Genomic DNA, 16,194 nt, shown 5'->3' with positions numbered 1-16,194 from the left:
GAAGGATGTCTTATGCTTAGTTTCTTAACTTTGTATTTTTAAGGGGAACAGTGTCAAGGTCATGTTAAGTAGGAGTCCCACAATGTTTTCATTAATTAGGTTTCAAAGATCACATGTTGTAAAGGGAGTATGTTTGAGGTAGGAGAGATGTGTTTACTGTTGTTACTAGCTGACTGGAAGCTACATGGAGGAGAAGATAGGCTAGGATAAGCAGATCAATTTGTATCAAGCCTAATTTTTATACAAACAAGCATTTCTTATTTATGTTTAGGTAGATTTTTCTGAAGTAGGCAGAAACTCGTCTTGAACAGTTGAACAGAGTTTAAAAAAAATTCACTTCTCTGCTTTCCTAGTAATAGCAGACATTGCTTAGTATTAAAACCATATTAAGGTGTGCAGTTTTGTCTGATAAAGATTGATGCATGAGTTGTTTGTAGATCTTTGAAACCCTTGAAAGGAGCAGGGGACAGGAGGTAGGAGGGAGAAGAAACATCTCAGCTTAAGGAACATTAAAATTCTTCAGTTTGGAAGGGGACTTTATTGTGGGGTTTTGGTTTGTTTTTCTTAAAACTTAGTGCATACTCAATAGTAAAGCATATTTTTAATGCAATGCTGGACTAAGACTCTTCTGTCCAGTTGCTGTTTTGCTAGTTCTTTATGTGAAGACAGGTGAGTTTTCCTGTTGTTCTCTTGTGAAAATTGTTCTAGCCTGAAATAGAATTCATGGAATAAATGTGTTTCTTTACAATAATTTCATGCTGTTTTCAATAAATCATTGCCAAGTGTAAACACTAGACTTAACTTTAATCTAGCATTTGTATTAGTGAAGATGAATTTTGTATTAATGATACCAAATAAATGCGAGCTTCCAAAAAATATTGGTGTGTATAACTTGTCTTTTCTCTCAATTTTACTGTGTTGCAGGCTCTTGGATTATGTTATGTGTGAATATCGCAGTGAAGGATGGTGTACTCTTCTCACTTCCATATTGACGACAGCTCTCAAATGTTCATATCTGATGGCCCAGCTAAAAGATTATATAATGTACTCTTTAGAGCTACTGGGTAGAGGTATTCTTTTAAGAAATATACTCAGCCTATACAGAAAAAATTAAAGTACATGTATTTGAAAGTCTGACAAATCATTATCACACAGTGCTTACAGTACTTCAAATGATTTGACTACAAAATAACCGTATACCTGTGCTGAATTTTTACTACCTTCTCTTGTATGCTGGAAGTTGAATTTTCTTGTGCTTCTATTATAAAATTCATTGCATTCAAGTAGACTGTATCAGGATATCTGAGGCACAGAGCTTCGTTTGAGACTGTTCAAATAATGTAACAGAAACTTCCTGAGCTTTGGGATGGGGGAAGAACTGTAATATAGCTAAAGGGGAAAAACATTTTTCCTAGTAAGTAACAAAGCTGGCACCATTTTTCTGGACTTTAAAATCCCAAATGTGCTTCTCTCAGACTTTTTACTAGAACTCTGCTGATGAAATATGCATGTGGTATGCTTTAGGGAAAAAATGTGACATAGGGTGGCTGCACAGTAATAATGCAAGCACTCTGCTTCGTATGTCTGTTACTTGACATTGCAGAAATAATCCTTTTGTGGCCTAAATTGCTAACTAATACTACTATTAGGGTAGGTGTGGTAAAAATGGGTTTGCGTCTTCTGTTAGGTAGCCAGGCTAGTCTGCTTTGTATTGAAGAGTAGCCAATGAGACAAACTCACCTTTCTTCATCTTCAAGAGAAGAGTGCTTATTTTAATCTGTCCTTTTTTCTTCCTGTCACCTTCTCTAGTTGTTGTTTCTAATATTATCTGAGCTTGCCTCTTTGCATGTTCCAGACTTTTCTACCGTTTCTTCCATTTTTAAACATAAATATCAAGAAGGTATAGGCATTATTCTCTTGGGGTTTTCCTCCAATAAATTATGAAATGCTTGTCTAACTAAAAAATACTTTACTTGGTTCCAGTGGAAGTAAGAGGAAACACATAGAATAGGGGCAGTTCTGAAAACTGAATGAATCCTTCGTTACTGGTAGATGGGTGTTAGAATTTTTTCCCCCCAGAATGTGTTTGGTGAAAGATGCAATCTAAAGAAAAGATTTATTTTTAGGTTTTTAAAAAAAAAAAAGTAAGAGGAGTTGCTTCTGTCTTGTAATCTTTGATTTTGTTGTGTTTGCTAGCATCTACTCTTAAAGAAGATCAGAAATCTCGAATAGAAAAAAATCTGATAAAAGTTCTAATGGTAGGTGGCAAAACTCTATTACCCTTTTAAATAATCTTAAGAGTGGTCAGTGTTTGGTAACCTTCTTGTATTGTTATTTGTAATCTTCTATCTGGATACAGAATGAAAGCCCTGATCCTGAACCTGATTGTGACGCTGCTGCTGTGAAAGCATCACAAAAATTGTGGGCTGACCGTGTTTCCTTGTCAGGCAGTAATGTTTTTACAATAGAAGTCCAAGATTTTATACCATTTGGTAAGTAAGAAAGCAAATTTACACCAGATTATAAATTTCAATGTAGTTATATCTTGAAAATAACTAATTAGGAAAAAATATAAAGTGTGTATTAAAGCCAGCAGCATTGAAACTCTTGTTTCAGCACTGCTCTGTTCTTCATCTAAATCAGTAAGATAAATCATGAGAGAAGCCAGTGATCTTTTATCTCTGATATGGATTATTAAAGAAGAATCCCTTGCTTTTTGAAAGACTTCTGCCACTATGGTGTGCTTTGAAGTAGAATTCTGAAGAAAGAGGGCAGAATGTGTGCAAAGTAATACTCCTTGTATAAAGGGGGCATGAGTGAGTGTTAACTACAAAAGAAGTGTCTCTAAGTGTACAGGATTGATTTTTTTCCCTGCTGGACGTCTGCCTCTCCTCTGCAAAGGTTTTGGCCAAGTGCTGGAAAGTGGCTTTCTGTGACAGTGTTAGTAGCCAAATTTGCCCCACTTACATACAAACCAAAGTTTTAAGAGTATATACAGAACGATCCTTACCACAATGATTTCAAGAGTGTGCTTCGGGAATTTAATGTTGTAGTTTGTGTTTAACATCTACTTCTTGTTTCTTTTTTTCCTTTTTTCCTTTTTTTTTTTTTTTAATTCCAGTGCAGTGCAAAGCAAAATTTCTTGCTCCTAGTTTTCATGTTGATGTTCCTGTGCAGTTTGATGTATACTTGAGAGCTGATTGTCCTCATCCTATCAGGTTTTCTAAGCTCTGCATCAGTTTCAATAATCAGGTAACTATGTTCTATCTATCTCTGACCGAGTGATAGAAACTTATCATAAGAATGGAATAATATCTATTAGTGTTTTTAAGCATAAAAAAATTCAAAAGTTCTTCTCCAAAAATTATTTTAATACTTAAGTTGGAAAGGTGTTTTTTCTTTTTGCATTACCTATGACTTTTGACAAGTATATTGATACTGTGATAAAACTCCCAAATGCAATTTGATTACTTTGTTTTTCTATGAAGCTCTCTAAAGTCGCAGAAGGATCATTTTAATGTCTTATTTCTCTTCGTGTTCTTCCATGAAGTTACATTAATATAATGGGTATCTTGTGTCAAAGAATTGCATTGTAATTACTTGCTAAGTCGAACTTCAGTAGTGTGAAAAGTAGCAAGAACCCATATGGTTTGATCCAGTAACACAGAGCTTTAATATTTACCATGCTACTGTTACTCTCTAAAGATGGCTTAAGTCTGGATTTATCAACATTTTTCCCCACTCCTCCATTGTAGGATTATAACCAATACTGTGTGGTAGAAGAAGCCTATCAAAAAAGTGATATTCTAGAACAGTCGTCGCAGGGAACAATGTGCTTAGTTCCTGGCAAAACAAGAAAGTTCACTTTCAAATTTGTTGCAAAAACTGAGGATGTAGGAAAGAAGATTGAGGTTTGTCAATTTGTTTTACACCTTTCTTACTGATGCTTACAAAGAACTCAAAACTACAAAGCTGCCTCTAATCTGGCACCAGTTACTAATGTCACTGCAGTTCCAAATGTTTGAATTCTTGAAACTAAGTACCAAAAATGAGAGTAAAATTTTATTGACAATGCCAAAACAAACAAAAAAAAAATCCCAAAAACTTAACTATTGCTTCAAGTTTGGTTTTTGGTTGTTTTTGGTTTTTTTTAATATGTACAATACATTAAAAAAGGGGGGAGGGGTGGTACAGCACTATGGGAGGGTAGGAAACTACAAAATACTACACTGCACACACGTGAGCACGGATACTTTTCCCACCACTGTTTCACTAAATGAAATCCTGGAGTGGTGATGTGTCTTCAGTCTGCAAAGTTGCCAGAAGCTTTTTGGTGATACACATCTTTATTGTTTCTGTATATGTTGGAAAACTATATTCTTACAGTAGGTGATCTGAAGACAAAGTTATCAGTACGTGTTTAAATTTGTGTCTGTCAGATCACCTCTGTGGATTTGATCCTGGGAAGTGAATCTGGCCGATGTGTGATTCTGAACTGGCGTGGAGGAGGTGGAGATGCCGCTTCATCTCAAGAAGCATTGCAGGCAGCACGTTCCTTCAGGCGAAGACCTAAGCTTCCAGATAATGAAGTGCACTGGGACAGTTTGACTATTCAGGCAAGCACTATGTGAGTAAAAACTTGAAGATATATATAACGTATCATTGTGAGTCTCCTGCGAAGTCCTGATCACTCTTCCTAAAAGAAGAAGAAAGACTCTTGGCAATTCTTTAATATGAGCTTTTTAGTATGTCTCTACATAACTGGGGATAAGATAGTACCTATCTTAATTCTTTAGGACTTTTGTGGCTCCACATAGCTAGAAGTACAGAAAAAGCTTGCATTGATCTCTGAGCATACCAAGTATGCAAGTTCTCCCCTTCACCTAACTTTGCTAGGGAGACATTTCCCAGACTTTTTCTGCAAACTAGGAGGTGTTATTGTTCTGTTACAAAAGCCATCACACAAAGAAAGAATCCCTAAAAAACTGTATTGGAAAATAATTATTAATAAATAGTCTAACACTAATTTAGATGTATTCGAAAGAATTAAATGCTGTTGGTGGGGGTGCTTTTTTCTTTCCTGGCAGAACATCTGAACCATTAATTCTTGTTACTGAGTTTCCAAACTTTTTATAGAGTTGTTCCCATTGTGTTGCTTTTCGGGAATCTCGCATCTCCTAGTTGAATAGGCCACCAGTTGTCAGAACTCTCTTAAACAATAGGCTGCTTTAATCTCCTTTAAACTAGGCTTAAAAAGTTGTTATTTAAGAAACATACAATAACCGAGTCTTTTCTCTTAAAGGATTATTTCTAGAGTGCCAAACATTTCTGTTCAGCTCCGTCATGAACCTCCTGCCCTGACTAATGAAATGTATTGTTTGATTGTGACAGTCCAGTCACATGAGGAGACAGTGGCCAAAGATGTTAAGCTTACAGCAGGTTTAAAGCCAGGTATTTGGGGTTATTTTCTTTTAATCCAGCAGTCTCCTAATTGACTCCTTGTTCTTGATGCAATGCAGAGAAATACAGTAAATGGCTATCCTGCAGTAATTAAGAGCCAAACCAAAGTGAAGGTTGGGAATGATGAGATACTAGTGGTAAGAACAAGAGCTAGCAGACTCATTCAGTTATGGTTATCTCAACCACTGCTTGTCAGTGGTGTTTACGTCGGTATTTTCAAACAATAAGTCTTTATAAGTTTGAAAGAAAACATGGAAGCTTTTGTATTCCTTCCTAGTGTTTTATTTAATTTGCTCATAACTAAATTTTTTTTTCCCAAGAGATAGATCTTTTTCTTGCTGAGATGAAAGCATTAGATAGTGCTAGATAAATGTTTTCTAACTGTAGTCTTTGTGGGTTTTCTCCCACACCCACCCTTGCTTTTTTTCCCCACCCTGGACAATGTGGTCTAGTTTTTAAACCACTTGAAACTTGGGGAGCAGTGGAGAAATGAGACAGTATTCCTTCAAATGAAAAGGAAAAAATGCAAATATTGTAGGTCTAAGTCCTAGTTAGCTGTATGTAGTTATTGCTGACAGTTTTCAATATGTGAAGTCCAAATGTTATACTCAGTATGCCTATTTGTAGCAATTATCCTAAAAGGCAAAAATATTTTTAAGCCACTAGCACATAGGATGCAATATGTGCTGTGTACTCTGAAATAGAACCACATTCCCTATACAGTTGTATGGTTCATTAAAGTCAGTGGAGTGTTCTTTAAACTTATTTAATTGGATGTTTGGGCTTGGCTCCTAAAGCAGTGTTTAATAGTTGGTCTTGATCCGTGCCCCCCCCTTGATCTTGACTCTTAACATGTGATATGCGAGGTCAGTGTGGGCTTGCTGATTACGTTAAAAGAACAATTGAAACTTGACACTTCATTTATAGGGAAGGTGATATATTTTTCCACAGTTGCAACTCTTTGGCAAGATGTGGCTTGTTTTGCTTTAAAAATTATTCTACGTGATTGCAGTAATGCCATTATTCTAGTCAACCTCCAACTGAAGAATGGTGTCATTTAACATCTATGCATTTGGTTTTACGTATTTTCAACACAGATTTGGAAGAAGAATTTTAAAAAGGTGTAAAACCATTAAGCCATGCTCTTGAAAACAGAATAATCACAGAACAGTGAAACTTCCTTTTGACTTCTTATACAGTACCAAGAAAAAATTGGATCACATAATCATGTTGTGTTTTGTATATGGTGGAGAACATCTAGATATGATTTCTGATTTTGAGATTTTTTTAAAAAATTTTTTTCTGGCCTAAATAGATGAAACAAACCTTGCAGGATGTGAACCCTCCAACTTAGAAAACTTAGCGTTGTCAAATCTACCCTCTGCTGGTACTTTGGAAGATTCCCTCAACCAAATGAACAATGTTAATTCCTCATGCATTGCTTTTTGAAATGAATATCTTATTATTTTTAGTTATTGCTTTCATGCTTCAGTGATGTAAGCCTGTGTGGATATGAAGACTGTTTTTAATCCTAGGGCAAGATGCCAACCTGACTCAGAAAACTCAGGTGACTCTTCATGGAACAGATGCATGTGATGACTCCTTTCCTGCACTGCTTCCTGATATCCCCATAGGAGACTTGCAACCAGGGGAAAAGGTGAAGGCTTAAAACCTTCTTTTTATATCACACTTAAGAAAATGGGGATCAACTAATAAAAGACTCTCATAGAAGGACTTGTGTTTACTTTTAGATATCTGAACTGGTAAATGAAATACTTATGGCATATTTTACCTGTCATTTACTTGTAGTTTAGTATTTCTTTAGCTAGATCCCCTTTTGGACTACATTTGGGAATAAGGTGTATTCTGAGATTGATGATACAGCTGGGAGATAAATAAAATAAGGAGACTAATCTCAGCTGTTAATTAAATGCACTGCCTAATGGACAGTAGATAATAATAGTCAGCAAGTGTGATTCAGCACGGTAGAGGATCAAATATACAGATGTGGCACCAAATTGAAATTGTGACTAGTAAATTAGAAGTTGGGTATATCATATATTACACAGTAATGGTTCTTTTCTCGTACTGTTAAGTAACAGATGAGCATCAGTAGCGAAGCAACTGGAGCTGTGCTACTCTGATTAAAATCACTGCATGATTAAGATCATGTATTGTAGGAGATTTTTTATGGTCAAAATAATACCCATTCTACTATTGCCCTCTCGGACCAAATAAGATGATTAACAAGTTTTGGACAGCTCTAGGCCTAATTAATGTAATTTAGGTAAAGCTTGGCTCATACTTTCTCCTTTATTTTGCAGCTGGAAAAACCAATATACATTCGTTGTGGAACAGTTGGTGCAAGAATGTTTCTGGTTTACGTTTCTTACTTAGTCAACACTATCGTTGAGGGGAAAGAAATCCTCTGCAAGTGTCACCGGGTAGGATGTAAAGATGCAGCAATTGCTGGAAATACATTCATGAAATGCAAGAAATAGTCTCATTCTAAGGGCTGTAATTGCAAGTCTCTTAGAAGCCTTTCTAGTAGATAGAAAAAATGCTAAATCAGCAGTATGGTAGCCCAATTTAGGGTGAGCAGTTTCATAAGTATAATCAGAAGAAAAGTTTTCTATATTTATTCTTGAAGATACATTCTGCTCTGGGGAGGACTTGGTTAAAATGATGATTAAAAGTAACTTTACATTAGTAACCTTTGACATCAATAGCCAGGTCTGAAACTGAATATACCTTTTTTTCCCCTCTTCTTCCCACCCCTTTCATCAGGATGAAACGGTAACCATAGAAACAGTATTTCCTTTTGATGTTGCTGTCAAATTTGTCTCCACAAAGGTACGTGTTTGAAAAGTTGTTGATATTTTGGAATCACACTACTTTCAGTAGTCGCACCCTGTTTAATTAGAAATAGCCAGAGCTTGTGTCTGTCTTGACAGTTGGAGCACTTGGACAGAGTATTTGCAGATATACCATTTTTACTGATGACGGACATCCTGAGTGCCTCTCCTTGGCCTCTCACTATTGTAACCAGCCAGCTACAGCTGTCAGCCTCCATGACCCCAGTAGATCAACTGGAATCTTATGTGGAGAATGGTAAGTTTTCTTAGATTATGCTCTCTGTCAGGAGGATACTTTTTACATAAGTTGGGAGTAAGAAAGGGGGACATTCTAAGCAGCATCTGCTTATCAAACTCTAAATAGAAGAAGGCTGCTTAATACTCTAGTTGCTTGCCAGAACACATACAGCAGTATGCTTCAAAATGTAGTTCTGCTTCACTGGATCAAGTAAATAGACTTGAATGGTAGCTAGTAACCAAAATTCTAAATATAACAGACATAAGGGAAAGTACCTGAAAGTACTTCTGATATGCAACTTCTTAGATAATCCATACGAAAAGATACTGTATTTCCAGTGTTTATGGACTACGTATACTTTCTGGAATGCAAACACTTTACCATATGATAGAGGCAGCATCCAAAGGCTAAAGTGATCCATGGCCATGATTGCAGTCATGAAACTGAAAAATGTGAAGCTAGACAGGGTAGGCTAGAACAATTAGAAGTAAGCATCTTTTTTAATACTAACACAATTTAGTAACTTATTACTTAAATGTAAAAAAAATTATCTTACACATCTCAACCTTTAAGAGTTCAGTATGTTAGCTTTAAAGTCAAATAAAAAAAGTGAAAACTCAAAGCCAGTAGATTTTTCTTGTGTTCCTGCCCTTCCCTTTCCCACCTCTCGTCCATTCAGATGGGAGAGGAGAAAATGTCTGTGTTCATTTTCATTTTACAACATGAGAGACATCTTAAGCTGATGTCTTGGAATTTGCTGTGGGAGAAGTATAGAATTTGAATTGGCATTATTTTGCCTTTTTTTGTGCATGAATAAATTTGCAATGACTTGTTCTGTGTGTGCATGAAAGATCTCATAATGCTGTTCAGAAAGTAAACTGTCATATATTTGTATATGTCACTTTTATATATTGGGATACTTCACAATCTTTATTGAATTTATATATTATGTAGGTATAGTTTGCAAAGCAATTCAAAGGCCTGTCTGGCTGAACACTTGTGTTTGTGTCATATTGAATTTTTAGACTTGGTGGCTTCTGCAGTAATGATCACACTTTGATTTTAAACAAAATCTTGCTGATAGTTGTTTTACAGACAGGTGAGAGTGCCAGTGAGTGCTTTTGCCTTCGATGTCCTCCAGTTTCTAATGCTAGTGGAGTGGCAACTGGATGTTATATCATTTCCTGGAAGAGGTAAGTATCTCTTGGCCTGGATGGGGAGAGGAAATAAGTTGGCTTATTTTTAGGGATGATGGTGAGCTGGGTTTTTTGGGGTGGGTTTTTTGGCTTTTTTGGTTTTGGATCTTCCTGTAGCAAGCACTGTCTAGACTTTGGACCTTGCTGATTACTGCTTAGCTTGTTAGACTTTGAATAAATACATATTTCACTTAAGAGATAAATACTATGTGGTTATGGTTTTAACATTCCATGAATCTATCTATCTTTGTAAGATCTTAGGTCAATTACACAGCTGTTTTGTCACCTTCCAATCCCTGTTTTCTCCAGTCATGAAATACTTCGCTTGAGAAGCCAAGTCAAAGGAATAGTTTTGCGATAGTAGAAACAAACAAACTTTTTTAATGGGAAAACTTTTCCCACACTGGATTGTGAGTTTATGTATTCACTGAGTTTTCAAAGACAAATGTTGAGGTATCTCTATCCTCTAGTTTGCTTTTATTTAGTTTTAGAGCTGTTTAGTGTTCTTACTTGCTATTTTATCTCCATGCTATGGCACTTTTTTTGCTCGCTTCAAACAATCCAATGTAAGGATTTGGATTTTTTTCTTTCCACCACTGAAATTATACTAATTTTAGTTTAGTCACATATAAGTGATGTTCTTTTGGTGTACTCACTTGATACTTTATGTTGTATAACTTTCAACATGGTCTATGTTTGACTTCCCTGCAGAAGTTCACCTGTGGAAAGTGTACCTGTTGTTAGTACAGTCATCACTCTACCGCATGTGATTGTAGAGAGCATTCCCCTCCATGTTAATGCAGGTAATACTAATTTGGCAATATGTATGTCCCAATTGGAATTTTTAGGACTACCAAAGCTTTACAGCATCCAGAGCTTGCATTTACTGTAGCAAAAGACAGAAAACTGATGCTGGATATTATGGAGCTAGTTAAAGAAACTGTATCATGGCTTAGACTGCCTCAAGCCTTGCCCCTCTCCCCCCTTCAGCTCAAGGGAAGAGCTGGAAGGTAGTTACACAAATGCATTCTCTTAAAAGCTGTCGGTGGATTGACCTGTGTTTCGTGGCAGCACAGAGGCCAGAGTTACCTCTGCTGATGCTGCCTTCCCAGTAGGTTTCTCTAGACGCCTATGGCAAGCATTGTTCCATCCACCCACGCCCTGGCTGCATCCCAGGAAAGAAACAGCCTGGAGAACTGGAGCTGCTTGTGGGCAGGTGAACTGTTTCTCTTCTAGCACTTCACCTGCACAAGAGCAGAGGGGGAGTGGAGAGCTCACTGAACACACAGAATTCCTATGTTTTGCTCAGTTCAGTTTCATTTGTACTGAGATTCTTCCGCCATCCTTTCCTGTTATATTTTGAAGGAGCTTCCTGACAGTATCTGATAAGGTTTTGGTAAGCTGAAGATACCCAGCAGCTACCAAAGTGACTTCCTAGTTAGCATTCCTGGACAGCATTAGCGGTTGGGAGTTTTGTAACTAGATGTTGAATAAGTGTTATTGAAAAGTTATAATGAAGTTGTGTTCTGTTCTTTAATCTTTTTTTCTGAAAAATCTTGCCAGAAATGCTTTAGATGCCTAGTTACTGTGTCTTTTTTTTTTCCCCCCCTCAAACTTTTCACTGCTCTTTGCGATAGACGTATTTTTTATGTATGGAACTTTGAAATGTATTGTGTATTTGAGATTACTTTCTTTCTTTCTGAAGATCTGCCATCATTTGGTCGAGTCCGAGAATCCCTACCTGTCAGATATCACCTGCGAAATAAAACCAACTTAGTCCAGGATGTGGAGGTGTCAGTGGAACCCAGTGATGCCTTCATGTTCTCTGGCCTTAAACAGGTACAAATTGTCACATCTACTGATCCTGCTGGCTTATCTGGTAGTGAAGAATACATTGATTAGACTTACACTGATGTGCAGAGAGGACACACTTGTTGTTTTTTAGACGTTTAAAGTATGGTAAATTCTGTCTGGAAGAACGCATGGATGCAGACTCCGTTTAAAGAAGGGCTAAATAGAAGCCTGACAAGGAGCCGTTTGTCATGTTGTTTATGGGTAACATGGTGTTTCAGTATAGAAGTAATAGTTTAACTAGAATAGGACAGTAGTTGCATTCTTTCCAACTTCAGAAAGTAAACAGTGTATAAATAGAACGTAAACAGAGGACTGCTTTTGGTCAGAGAACTTATCTATGTTTGTGGCTTTTTTCTTTTCTTTTTTTAAGATCCGATTAAGAATCCTTCCTGGCACGCAGCAGGAAATGTTATATAACTTCTATCCTCTGATGGCTGGATATCAGCAGTTACCTTCTCTTCACGTTAACTTGCTGCGATTCCCAAACTTCACTAATCAGTTGCTCAGACGATTCATACCAACACACATTTTTGTAAAGGTAAGACTGTGAGAAGTGCCTTGTGTTTAAAGACTCCCTGTGGGGCTGCTCAGTTTTTGGGGACTACCACCCCAGCTCTGTTCAAAGCTAAGTGTTTCTAAGCAGATTAAAATGGCCAGCTTGTAACAGTTACCTGCTTTGAAAAGTCTTGGGTTGTGCATTGGTGTCGTCAACCAAAATCCTTAGGAAATCTGTTTAAGTGCAACAGGTATTTGGTTACAATTAAATGAACTAGCTGAATGTGCTTAGCCTGTCCCTGTTATTCCATGTCTGACTCTGTAAAATGAGTTTTAAAGTTGTCTGTATTTTGAGTACAATGGAATGAGCTAAATGTAATGAAATACTTTAATACCATAATTTGTAGCACTCCTGAAAAAAAGTGCTTGAGCAGCCCATATGACTAGGTTCAGAAACACTGTAGCATCCCACACCTCCCTAAAAAACTTCTAAAACCAGATCCTCTCAGTGAATCACTCAGTCTAGATTTTTTTTCAAGTGGTACAACAGAAGACAATTCAATCATGTAATGAAAAATAGATCACAGGTTTCTTTTGACTTTTTAAGAATCATTTAAATCCAGTTGCCCAAAACAATGCTTTCTCGTTCCACTGCTGCTGTCTCCAGAATATTGTATTCACTTTTTAGTCAGATTCTTAGCAAGCAAGCAGCCTGAAGAGTTTGTTTATATGACTTGAGATGGACTTGTTCAGACATCTGTAATCCTGTTTCCAGGAAACAGGCCTGGCATTCTTTCAATTTTGTTTTAGCCAAAAGAGATAGGCAGAACTTACTTTTTACATATGCTGTCAATCAGTGACTCTTCTAGATTGGCTGTCAAGATGTCCTTCTAAGTCAGTACAAAAGGCTTTTTTCCTCAAAAGCATGGTGTTCTTAATGCTCCTGTGGAATCTCTCAGGCTTCAGAGTTCTTTGCTTTTGCTTTGGAGTTGTCAGGACCTCAAAAAACCTTATTGTAAGGATGCTTTTTCTGCTTTAAAACTTCTTCCTTGCTCTCTCCCATCTCTAGTGATTCTGCTTAAAATTCCTTCCAGAAACTGTCAGTCTCGTTCCTGTTTTATGCATTGATAATTTACTGCAGTATAAAAAGCTGATATATTCAGAACTCTGATCAGCCAGGCCTTGTGCTAAGCTGTCCAAATGTGTATAGAGATGCTCCTGGCATTTAACAGGGCAGCTGAGGAGCTGAGGCCTCTACCAAGTACTCACTAGGCCAAACTGAAATTTCAGTTGGATGTCCTCTGTGTTTGTTCTACTATTGGAAATCATTAGAAGTAAGGCTAGGCTTAATGCTACACGTGTGTACTAGAGCTACATTGATCAACACAATGTATTGCAAAGTGAGTTTCATAACAGCCTTAGTCTTTTGTGGGTTTTGTTTGTTTGTTTGTTTTTAATTCTCTGTCTTTATTTTCTTAAAGCCTCAGGGTCGTCAAGCAGATGATAACTCGATTGCAGCTGCGTAACTTTGAGACCTGTATCTCTGCACTTAAAGAAAATGGGATGTTGCACAGAATACCTAAAACTCACTTTGGAAACATGGCTTTGATCAAACCATAAGAATTAAATTTTATTTTTAAATTACAACTCATAGCAGAACTAATGTTTTAGAAAAAACCTAGTCTTTCATAGACTTTCTTTAAGGAATAAACATATGGGGAAAACTTGGTGCTTTATTTAACAGGAACATTCTTTTGAAGTTAACTTTGAATGTCAAACTCTTAAAAATATTATTAAGGCATATTAAATGTCTTGAGTATTTAAGTGAAGAAATGCTAATTCATTTGACCAAAACTGAAAGATGTTTTCATAAGTAACAGTAAGCTGAAGTGCAAAGTTTGTACTTACTATTCGAGATTTACAACATTGAAAATGATCATCCTTTACAGAAGCCTGTTCTGTGCCACTTGTGTTGAGGGCAGAACAGGGTGTGCAATAGCACAGTAAACTACAAATGGTTACATTGTACTGTTGGAATTGAGCGGCTTACTAGTTCTTTAAAACCATCAATCTAAAAGGCACTATCTCTCCTGGGTAAGCCATACATCCAAATTTGAATTCAGCAGCTAGTCTAATGAACAGAGAGATTCCTTCGTAACAGTTGGACTATCCAACCTGAAGCTGATATGGTTTTGGATTATTTTTACACACACAGCTTCCAGGTTAAAGATATGTCTTGGTAGTCTCCTGCTGTGTGAATTTAAAAAATGGACATCCTACTGTTGTACAGCTCTGGATGAACTGGTGTTTAAAATACAGTAAATCATGTATATAAAAAAAAATGCATTGTGAAAACTTCAGTTGTGTAACTTTCTAAATAATTACGTTTTGATTGCTTGGGAAATACCTTATTTATTGTCAAAGTGAAGTTCTAATAAACAGCTTGTAACAGAGTACTTCTGAAACTGTGTCCTTAATTGCATTGTTTTCACAGCTGTTGTTTCATAACTCTCGTCTGTCTTGTGGGCTGATACATTCATTTATGGCACTGAAGTCCAAAATAACAGCTGTAATACTTGGAGAAAAGCATTAGAGAAGCATGTAAACATTCCTTACCAGTGAAAGGACTGTAGGCTAATTGGCAGTCCTGAAAAAATATGCATGAGCATATATAGCTTTTCCATGGAGTGCAGATGTAGTTGTGAGGTTTTTTTCAGTGTATAGAGGAGGAAAAGAAGACAACTGACAAACCGTGCTGGGGAAGAACAAATGAAACTTTCCTTATTCTTTGCTTAAATATCATGAACTAAGTGGCAGTCATGGAATAGGTATCTTATATCTTTTTTTTTTTTTAAGAGTGGAAAACGTATTTCACTTCCAGATTTTTTTTTTCTTTTAAGTAGCCACTTGGATTACAGCAACCCTAGCACCTCTGCTATTGCTTCTTAAAGGACATGTTGATGCAAGTGGTGTAAGTGTTTGGTGGAGAACTGGGGTGCTTCCCCCCCCCCCCCGCCGCCCCGAAACAGTCGAACAGCAAAATAGTGATTTGCATTCCTTTGAGAAAGGGGAGGGCATAAAATGCTTTTGTGGTTACGATGATATTAAAGGCTTAAGTGAATTGTGTAAATAGGTTTCTAGTTAAAATGATGAGTAGTAAAAGTAGGAACTGTATAAAAATAATACAGAAACACAGAAAAGCAAACTTATCTCATGCTATGGGAAAAAAATTACTTGCTACTTTGTCATAGTTGTAATTTCTATTCTTTTTTTCATTTGCAGAGAGAATCTTTTCTTGTGTGATCTTACTGTAGCTGTAAATGCTACAAAGCAAAGATTTTTGTCTTAGTTGTCTGTAAAGTGCTAGGCACACCTTTTATGCTATGTAAATGACTGATGTGAATGAAAACATGCAGCAAGCAGGAACCACCTTGTTAAAAATGCTTGAGAAGTGATTAATGATGACTATCTTCCTGACTCATAAGACTCTAATGCTGAGGGGAATGTTTGTGATTCATAAACCAAATCCCTTTGGAAGTCTTGAGGAGAAAAAAAAAAAGGGCACATATATTTCAGTGTAAGTGCAGTTTTTAATCATTTACTGTATTTTGATGAGCACCATTCAAACTTCAACGTATACTACTTAAATGTAGTCTATTTTAATTGGAACTAATTAAGCATCAAAGAAAAGAGAAGCTACTCTTAGACTAGTTTAAAAATAGCTTTCAGGGAAAAAAGTTTGAGATCAACATGTTCAGACTGCTACTGAGCTGGAGACTTAGCCCTAGCAATATCATTTCCTCCTCTTTTATGCTACCAAGTGCGTGAGAGGGGGAAGAACATGTCCCATCACCTCAGATCTCCTGGCCTACAGTGAAGTCTGGAGCAAAGAAAGGTACTCTATCCCTTCTTCATTGCTTCTGACCACTGAACTCTAGTTATAAGTTCAGGAAAAGTGAAGGCCTAAAAGAAAGATTTTTAACTCTTGATCAATTTTTAGGGTCTTGCACAGTGTCTTCTCAGATTGTTGAGTTACACAGAGGTTTTGGAGGTTCTACCAGCTTCCTTTTTGCATGTCCTAATGAACAAGATGTTT

At 36.8% G+C, this 16,194-nt stretch overlaps 1 protein-coding gene across 1 annotated transcript in view; it reads left to right on the top strand.

Moving 5' to 3' along the window:
• TRAPPC11 (trafficking protein particle complex subunit 11) overlaps positions 1–14,551 on the top strand; it is a 29,381-nt gene extending 14,830 nt beyond the window's left edge. Inside the window, exons 14-29 of the mRNA XM_050896236.1 lie at positions 925–1,070; positions 2,197–2,258; positions 2,360–2,492; positions 3,122–3,252; positions 3,756–3,911; positions 4,440–4,627; positions 5,303–5,451; positions 6,996–7,117; positions 7,785–7,904; positions 8,248–8,313; positions 8,415–8,571; positions 9,638–9,746; positions 10,461–10,552; positions 11,455–11,588; positions 11,974–12,141; positions 13,580–14,551. Of these exons, the coding sequence (XP_050752193.1) occupies positions 925–1,070; positions 2,197–2,258; positions 2,360–2,492; positions 3,122–3,252; positions 3,756–3,911; positions 4,440–4,627; positions 5,303–5,451; positions 6,996–7,117; positions 7,785–7,904; positions 8,248–8,313; positions 8,415–8,571; positions 9,638–9,746; positions 10,461–10,552; positions 11,455–11,588; positions 11,974–12,141; positions 13,580–13,624 (1,978 nt within the window). The 3' untranslated portion in view covers positions 13,625–14,551. The remainder of the gene's footprint in view (positions 1–924; positions 1,071–2,196; positions 2,259–2,359; positions 2,493–3,121; positions 3,253–3,755; positions 3,912–4,439; positions 4,628–5,302; positions 5,452–6,995; positions 7,118–7,784; positions 7,905–8,247; positions 8,314–8,414; positions 8,572–9,637; positions 9,747–10,460; positions 10,553–11,454; positions 11,589–11,973; positions 12,142–13,579) is intronic.
• The last annotated feature ends 1,643 nt before the right edge of the window (positions 14,552–16,194 follow it).

The sequence above is a fragment of the Gymnogyps californianus genome, chromosome 4, assembly GCF_018139145.2.
Source record: "Gymnogyps californianus isolate 813 chromosome 4, ASM1813914v2, whole genome shotgun sequence".
NCBI lineage: Eukaryota > Metazoa > Chordata > Aves > Accipitriformes > Cathartidae > Gymnogyps > Gymnogyps californianus.
The sequence above is the reverse complement of the archived record's forward strand: the minus strand, read 5'-3'. Positions and strand labels throughout refer to the sequence as shown.